At 44.0% G+C, this 9,450-nt stretch overlaps 1 protein-coding gene across 1 annotated transcript in view; it reads left to right on the forward strand.

Annotated features, from left to right (window-relative positions):
• The window catches only part of PAPPA2 (pappalysin 2), a 687,952-nt gene extending 681,357 nt beyond the window's left edge, over positions 1–6,595 (forward strand). The window contains exon 22 of the mRNA XM_085601602.1: positions 6,263–6,595. Coding sequence (XP_085457728.1) covers positions 6,263–6,358 — 96 coding nt within the window. The 3' untranslated portion in view covers positions 6,359–6,595. The remainder of the gene's footprint in view (positions 1–6,262) is intronic.
• Positions 6,596–9,450: the final 2,855 nt, after the last annotated feature.

A 9,450-nucleotide genomic window follows, 5' to 3' on the forward strand; every position in this document is an offset into this window, starting at 1 on the left:
CATGACGGGCCATTTCCACTTCCATATCAGCAGCTCAATCTTCTGCTCTTGCAACCATTAGCATTTACTCCAGACTGCGTGTTTCTCTCAACATGCGCCTTCTAAACAAATCGGAAAGGTAACCATTGATGATTCTGAGACACATGGCTTCTTCGTTGGTGAAATCACGGAACCTGCAATGCTTAATGAGTTTATCAAGTCTTTCAATAAACTCATCCATTGTTTCACTAATCTATTGTTGTGCTTGGTTGAAGATGTATCTATCATGGTCGACGTTCGGCATTGGATTGAACTTTGCTTCCAATGCTTCTTTTATCTTGTGGCATGATTTTGCTTCAGTTGGGGAGACTTTCTTTATCACTTCTTTCACTTCATCACCAGCAAGGTTCTTAAAGTATTTAATGATTTTCTTATCATCTTCTTCTTCTAGCGCATCTATGAAGTCATGGAATGTTTTAATCCATGCAGGCCACCTGGCACCAATGTTCTGTTTGTGCGCCATGTCGAATGGCGGTGGTAGTTTCAGGAACACGGCTGCATTGTATTGTGATAAAAGGTGTTTGCACCAAGTACTTACCTAACCACAGAGGGCATGAAATAGCACCAGTCAAAACGTTTTGTGATCTTGCCCATTGACTTTAATGTTAGACATAATTAGTTCCCAATGAGTGACACAATATTGTGAGTGGGCTTAAATACTGGAGTAAATATACTGGAAGTAAATTAGAAGTGCAATTAGGCCAGTGCTAAAGAACTGATAACCTTTTTTGTTTTTAATAGCAATAGCGTGCAAATGAATGATTGGGGCTGTGATTCTGAATGTCATGCCTGTGTGGGTGGTTAGGTGAAGTAGCCCTAACATGGTGCTGGTGATGTTGTTTCTTCTAAGTGATCAGCAATTATAGATCAAATCTACTCTTTGTGATCTTACATGGGTGGTTGAGGCTCCTCGAGCTGGAGGATCTCTGCTGTGCTTTTAGACATATCCCCCTGGACTGATGACTTTCCACAATTCCCCTGTGTGAGGATTGCAGTGTATTGTATGGTATGGTTGTGCGGTCTTACCATTTAATACACTTGCAAAACCCGCAAGCCTGACTTGGGTCCAGCCAGGCTCATTTGTAAAACCTTTAACTCGACCCTGGGTAGCTGTGGCGTCAGGCAGCAGGGCTTAAACAAAGGAACTAGTGTAAAGCATTTAGAAGCACTAAACCACAAAATAATAAGTAGCACAACAGGAAATAAATCTGTTTTTAATTTCTAACAATACCTAACATTTTTATGAATTTTTAGACACCAAGATGAGCAAAATACACCAGGGGGTTCTAAAGATACTGTTTTCCAAGAAAAATGTAAATCTGAGCTTTTAGTCGATTGTGCAAACAAGCAGTGGTAATGGTAAAGTTTAGAAAAATTTGAAAATTTTGAAAAACTTTTGTTTGGCTACTCCAGCCTGAGTGGGATGACCAAATCCAAAAGGGAAAGGTTGAAGGGACCCCTAAAGGAGTATTTGGGCAGTCTCAAGTCCATTTACACACTTTACATCCAGACCACCATAGACTTCAATGGAGGGGTCCTGATGTTTGAGATGCAGGATACTGAGAATGCTGAAAGTTGCTGTGTGGTGTGTAGTCAACAGGAGTGTCCCTGCAGTTTTCTTCAGTTCACGGGTCACATGGGGTAATTTTGGCCACAGGGGCTGCTGTCTCTCGAAATCCTCTTTGAGCCAGTAGAAGGCCAGCTGTGGTTGGGCTACAGGTCTTCGTGCACAGCGGGTCCAATTGTATCCTTTGGTGAAGGCTGGTGTCCCTCTTTGGGGCCCAGTCTGGACACAAACCACACTTCCCGGTCGAGCAGATTTGAGTGCCACTTTTAGGTGTTGATGATCGGTCTCTTGGGTTGCCCAGTGGAGGTCAGCAGCGATTTGCAGAAAGTGTCTACTGACTGGCCAGAATGAGCTACTTCAGCTTTGTTGGCAATAGTGCTGTTTGCAGGAGTGTAGCCAACTGAGCCTTGGAGTTATGTCTTTGGTCTGGGGCTTGGGAGCGACTTCTATATGAGCCAGGAGCCGCAGGCACAGTCCTCTCTTTGCTTACCAAGGTGTGGAAGGTGCAGTCCAGCAGTCAGTGCAGCCTCTCATGCCGGGTTCATGAGTCTGCAGGGCAGTCCTTCTTTGGTCCTTTCTCCAGTTCCATTGTGATCTGAGGTTCAGGGTGCCAGTAGAGCCATATTGATGCCCAGTAAGTTACCTGGGGGGATGATGTGGTCACTAGCCAATAGGCTGCAAGGATCCCTCCCGGCCTGTGACAACTTCTGGCTATGTGTGGCATGTAGCAATCCCAGGATGCACCACTTCCAAGATGGCTGAACCCTTCCTTGGATGTTAGAAGTTTAGTAGCCCACCCTAGATGTGTGGCTACCTTTGGGCTAGACACCTACACGAAAACCGGTTTGGGCACTGGTCTCGCCTCTCTGTTCCCGCCGCCAGCATGCCTACCTGAACAAAGGTTTCACGATTGTGATCGCCATTTGCCCACCAAAGGCGGCTTTGCTTTTAATCTCGCCTTTTGGGCCAACACCCTGAGTGGCTCCCTGCAAGTGGTAAGTAATACGGCTCCCTGTAGAAGGCTTCGATTGTTTCTGAGACTGGGAGTCCTTCCCAATACTGTGCAGGAGGGCGAAGGCTGTCTGGTGGCCAGCAACTTTGTGAGGTCACTGCACAAACTGTGCAACAGTGTGGCAACTTTCTAAAATTTGCTTTTCTTAAAAGTGGCACTAAATTTGACTTGGGCATCACATCAGGTTTAATGTCATGATTAGTTTGATAGCTAGTGTCCATTTTAGTAGTCCCATTCAGAAGTTAACCGGGCTGAAAGGTTGCCTGGTAACTCTGGGTTAGCCAATGGGGCTACTAACTTAATCACAGCAAAAACAACAGTTTGGAAGTTTGCTATTAGGACATATTAAAAGTATATGTCCTACCTAATAATAAACAGCTCCATGCCTCAGGGCTCCTTAACCTTCCCTAGAGGAGACATATATATAGCTAAGAAAAGTGGGAGGTTTGCCAGTGGTTTATATGGCAATGCCAAACTAACAGTTTAAAACAGAAACGCAGAGCCTTTACAATGCATGTGTTACAATGCATTCACTGTTACCATGCATGGCTTTCACCACGCATTGTTTTACAATGTATCTGGTGAGGGCATATGCTGGTAACGGTAGTAAAGGCACCTGCGTGGTCAAGGCTATCGGCGTCATTAGAGCAGTGAAGAGAACCTTCTGCTTTCTATTGATGACCTGTGCCACACCTCACAAGAACTGCCTCGTCGTTGTTTTGTTACGGTAAAGGGGGTTGGGCCTGGGGCGGATGGGTATGGAGTTTGGGCTTTAGACTGGGGGTGGGGATTTTTGAAAGGGCTGGAGGCCAGGAGGTGGTCGTGCTAGGGTCTAGATTTAGGGATTGGGGCAGGGGTCAGGTATTTTTAAAAAGGGTCGGGTCGGGGGGCGCCGGGGATAGGCTTGAGGACTGAGGACAGGGGTCAGGGAAAACGTTTATCATGCATAGGCCTTTAACATACATGCTTTACAACAAAATACATTGTAAAAGCATGCGTGGCAAAGGCTGCAGTTCAGGTTGGGATCCAGTTTGTACTTTTACACACAGAGTCTCACAACCAGTGCTGCAGCCTGGGGGGGGGGGGGCACTGTCTAATATGGCCTTGGTTTTCTTGGTACCATAGCCCAGGGACCTACAAGTAAGTCAGCTTATGCCAATTGGGGAAAGCCAATTCAACAAACATTTTGTAAGAGGCTAGCAAATTATCACTGAGGTCTGGTTATCAGGCCTCAGTGCACTCTCGAAAAAACAGCAGCTAGTAGTCCAAATGGGAGCAAAAAGTGAGCGGAGACCTACAAAAAACCTGTTTCCTCTCACCATGGGGATCAATCAATTAATCAGCATTTGTAGAGTGCCGCACTGTCACCCCTAGGGGTATCTGGGTGCTGATGGTGCCGTGTCTCCCTCGGAAAGCCAGGTTTTGAGTTTCTTTCTGAAGTCTGCCAGGGAGGGGGCTGTTCGGAGGTGGAGGGGCAGGTCGTTCCAGGTCTTGGTGGCGTTGTAGGAGAAGGAGTGTCCACAGATGCAGCTGTGACAGATGTGGAGTGCATGTGCGTGGGTGAGTGAGGAGGAGCGCAAGTGTCTTGCAGGCATATGGAAATTCAGTTGATGGCTGATTTTTGTCCTTGATCGTGCAGAGCTTTGTAGGCATGCATGAGGATCTTGAACGGGCATATTCTCAGGATGGGAAGCCAGTGGAGGTTTCGGAGTTGGGGGATGATATGGGTATGTTTGGGGTGGTCCAGGATGAGTATGGCTTCAGCATTCTGTATGGTCTGGAGTCTTTTGAGGAGCTGGGTGGAGATGCCGGCGTAGAGAGCGTTGCCGTAGCCGAGGCAGGGATATGCCCTCGCCTTGGTTTTTGACTCTCCAGAGTACCCCAATGGATGCCTTTACCCATTTTGGCAGCTGTCCACAATGACTGTGAATACCTGCATGTGTAGTTGGCTTTGCACTCTAGCCCAACGATAAAGGCTCTTGCTTGTGCCACTGTACCTGTTTCTCCCTGTATCATTGCTTTCCACATTTTTCTACAGAATCAGAACATTTGACTCTACAGTGTCCTAATGGATGCCCCTGCCTAGGTTATGTGATTTCTTCCTAAGATGTTCTTCCTCAGGCTTTCTTTCATCAGTGACCTTATACATGATCCTCCCCTCATGGGTATTAGTGTCCCTCCATGGTGGCCCTAAGGATGTCTCTGTCTGGGCTGATAACCCTCACCAGTGTGCCTCTTAGATTATCCCCCCACCCCAATAAAAACATCCCGATCAATTGAAACTTGGCTCCTGGTGGTTACTTTTTCTATGCCCTGCCACTTACAAATATGTGATTTATAGATTTGTTTCTTTGATTATTTATTTATGTTGAAACACAACATGCACCACATACAAACATTTACAATATACTTCCAACAAAGCTTAAATTTGTATAACTATACGAAATTCATCCTCACTCTTAAATCACATTCAGTAATCGATTTACCAGAAAACAGTGCCTTTATAACTTTCTTTTAGTTAACCATTTACAGTTATCTTGCCCAGCACCACCATCTGGACATGGTAGGCCTGGCAAGACCCAAACTCCTATATCTTTATACAATGGGCGGGCAACCGTTACATGGCAGGTCCTTTCCTCCATTTTATTCCCACAAGGGCAGATCTTACCCTTGTTTCTATATTGGAACATTGCCCGGGGTACATACTCCTTCACATTTGGACGTTGCCAAATACTGCTCGTAGTCCATATTGACCTATCATCTCGAGCCGAAACCTTTTACTAAGTTTTATATATTTGATTTTGCTTTTTCATCTTCATAATCCTTATGATTATAGCTTAACACAACCATTTTCTAGCTACTCATTTGGAACATAATAGCCTTGAAAAAGTCATACTCACAAAACATGTGTCGGATGGATCTGATATCGACTATATCTTCATTTGGCTTTGATATTGTACTGCGGGTCTCAACTGACAGACATACATATATGTACTTTATAACATCTTTGTACTACGCTGTTTAGATGCCATCAATACCTCATGTTCATACAAATGTTTAACCTCATCCCTTCATTAAACAGAATGTTTTGCTAAGATTTATATTACTTGTCTAATTAAGAGGCCTTTCTGTATAATTGTTTCATCTTCTTCCTTAAATTGACATACATTTTGATACTGTTTGTCATTGACACATTTTGGTGTCTCCAGACAATTTTCTGTATTCTGAGTGATGCATCTCTCATCGCTCTAATTGCACCTTTTTGGTACTAATTATATCATTATTGGTGCTAAGAATATACCTTATTCATTTATACACAGCCACAATATACTTGTGATATGCAATTAATAATATCCACTGCTACCATTGTAAACTTGTTTCTATATTGTCCATCTAGTTACTGATGATTACCTTTAGTTTTAACCTGGCCCATCCTTAATAGCATGAATTGCCCAATTAGGTGCTTATTGTTGAAATACATATTTCTGGTTAGATGTATAAGATGCCAAGAAGTAGTCATGTTTCTCTTTCCATCAGTGCATCAGTGAATATTGCTTCCATAGCTGGTCTTTTCCTTAATATATTTAAGTGACACTTAAGTGAATGTATTTAATAGTGACCACTTCCATTTTCTCCTTAACCAGGTGATCCCTTTTGCTGCAGACTGTGATCAGGATGAGTGTGCATGCCTGGATCCGAGTGCCGAGGAGAACCAATCACGACAGCATGGCGCGCGCTAGCCCATAGTCGCACCATGAGGATGCTGGGGCAGTCACTGGAGAGGGAACCGGTCAACATGAAGCAGAGGGAGAATGGGACATTGTGTATATGAAATGTGTGCTCATTAACTTATATGAAATACTGTGTAACCTGTGTATATTGGGGACATTAAAAGAATGTGGACAGTCAAGCTATGATGCAGAAGTGTCCTTGTTATGACCCTTGGGAGGCACTTTTGCTATGTCATTTACAATTTTCTTTACTGGCTATACTATGCACAGGCAAAATACATTGAATGTCAGTGAATTGTGTCTTCTGTCTGTGCATGTGAATTTCATGCAGGAATGGTCCTTGAGGTGAAACTGAAAGCAGATATTGGAGAGGTAGTTGCCTAGTAATCGAAATCATTGATTTGGATGTAAAAAAATGTACAATGGTACATATTACCGTCATGCGCTAACCACCGCCTAACTTCAAACTAGTCCTCTGATGACTAGTAAAACAGGGTGTGGTATTGTATGAGCCCATAAGCCTTGGATTGGGCAAGCAGAATACACAGGAAGACAACAGGCACCATCATTGTCTGGAGGAAAAACGCAAAATTCAAACTGTGGGAGGAGTATGCTTACAACATTTCCACGTCGCAGTGCACACAGGGCCATCTTAACAGCATCATACGCCACTGGACAAAGCAGTGCACTGGACCCTGCCTGCATAATCGCTCACAGGAATACAAATGTTTTAACGAAGAATTAGTGTTAAATTCTGGTATAATGGGGCTCGTCTGCAGGTGGGGCCACCAGCAACTGCCCAGCTTGCCAATGCTTCAAGACAGCACTGGTTCCACATAAGTATAAGATTTAGGGGCATATTTACAAGGGCCATATCTCTGCTTTTTTGGCTTTTAAAGCCAAAAAGGCGGAGATAAAAATATCGCCCTATTTACAAGAGGGTGATAACATGCATTAGCGCATGTTAGCACCCTTTTACCCGACGCCTCCCTTTGCATCTTTAATGAGATGCAAAGTGGGCGTTACTCGGCAGTACAACCTTGTAAATATCGCTGATGTACACATCGCGATATTTACTAGGCTGCCCACGCATTTTAGCAGAGGTTAGTTTTTGGAGAAAACAGCTGTTTTCTCCAAAAACTAACGTCTGCTAAAATGCAGACTTAGCTATACTTACCATTGGGGGTGGATTATGTTGATACGACCACTGGGTCGTATCAGCAATGTTATCGCCGTTTTCCATGGAACATCACTGGAAAACCAGCGATGTTCCATGGAAAAATCGCTATCGCTGGGAAATTATCGCCATTGCGCTATGCGTTGTTAATACAATGCTAGCATGGCGATAATTTGCTGCGATAGCCAGCGATAACATTTTTGTTGCTAAGAGCGGCCAGCAATAATTATCGCTGCCGCTTGTTAATATGCCCCTTAGATCTCCCAACTTACGGTGTCACAGGGAGGCCACTGTGGGCTCCAAAAGCCACCAGGTTTTTGGTAGGCAGACCCAGTTAATTTTGCTTTTGTTGTTTTGGAGGGTAGTGGTTGCTGAGGACCTAAGTCAGCCTCTCCAAGGATCCTGCGCCTCCTTGTCCTCCTCCTCTCCAGCATGATGATATGTTTGAGAATTATTTCAAAGTTGGCAGGCCTGAAAATGGATGACAGAACACAAAGAAAATGACTTCTGTCAGTGATTTCATTATGAAATAAATCTACATACATATCACTTCCACACTGACAATCTGCCTGCATGTGAAGGAGAATTATATTTTCCTTTTCTGTGCATTTTTGGGAAAACATATTTGCAGCAGAATAATGAGGACAGAATTCGTAATGCTCCTATTTACTTTTATTTATTTTATTTCGTTAAAATATTTTACATGTGCAGGCCTGTGACTGTTTCAGAGAAAGAATAATTATTTCAAATCAACGGAATTTCATTCAAAAAGCTGCCTAGCGCCAGCACAGTCACCCGTGCGCCATGTTGCAAGAAGGTCTGTGCTGCAAGGGCGATTGTTTATGTGCGGGAATGGACACCTTCCTGCACATAAACAATATTTAAAGGTGATTTGCTGTTTCTATGTGTGCTGCAGAATGCAGCACACATAGAAAGAGCAAACTACGAGGAGAAATTAATAATTTGTCCTCGTAGGACCTGAGTTTTTGGCTCTGCCCCATCCTTGTAAATATGGGGCATTGTAAAAAAGCAATGGGTGATACGGCGGAATGCCCACTGCAACACCCATTGCATGTCCCTTTCACGCTAAGTGAAGTGTGAAAAGGGGCATTATTTACAAGGTAGTGTTAAGTGGCTTTACGCCGCCATGTAAATAAGGAGAAGGAGATATCGCCACCAGAACAGCACTAAAAGTGACATTCTGGTGGAGATATCCCCTTGTAAATATGCCCCAAAGCTTCTTGTGGACAAAATGGGCAACACGTTCCCAAGTAGAGGAGCTTTCTATTGCTCATTGAGTGGATATACCAGGGAAAGTCTCTTCTGGTGGTAGGAGTTGTGCTAAACCTCTTTCACTGGGTAGACTCTCATTTCAGTTTTACTTTTGGTAATCTAGGAGCCCCCAAAGATACCAAAATGTCAACAGGATTTTTTTAGCTTGAAAGCAATGTATGCCCACCCTTGAAGAGGTACTAGGCGATTCCGGGATATTGGGTTTAAAATATCCTGCTGCAAGAATATTGTGGCAAAAATACCAATGTCCAAAATATCAACAAGGTAAGTATATATAGGTAAGAATAGCTTTACTTTACTTAACGTCTATGTACCTGCATGGTATGTTTTCTTTTGCCTTTCAGGTCATTTAGATCAATCATTTCCTTTGAAATTAAAGGGGCAGATTTATGAGGGACTTGCACCCCTTTTACGCCGCCGTTGCGTCACTTTTGTGACGCAGCGGCGGTGTAAACCCTGCGCCACGTTGCGCCCCATTTACATCGTGACGCATCTATGGAGATGCGTCACGGTGTAAAGCCCTGCGCCACGTGAAACCTGCGTCAGGTTTCACGTGGGCGTTTTGACACAGGGGGGGGCGTTCCGTCACAGGAACGCCCCTGAAAAATGACTCAGTGAAATCTATAAGATT

The sequence above is a fragment of the Triturus cristatus genome, chromosome 4_2, assembly GCF_964204655.1.
Source record: "Triturus cristatus chromosome 4_2, aTriCri1.1, whole genome shotgun sequence".
NCBI classification, from domain to species: domain Eukaryota; kingdom Metazoa; phylum Chordata; class Amphibia; order Caudata; family Salamandridae; genus Triturus; species Triturus cristatus.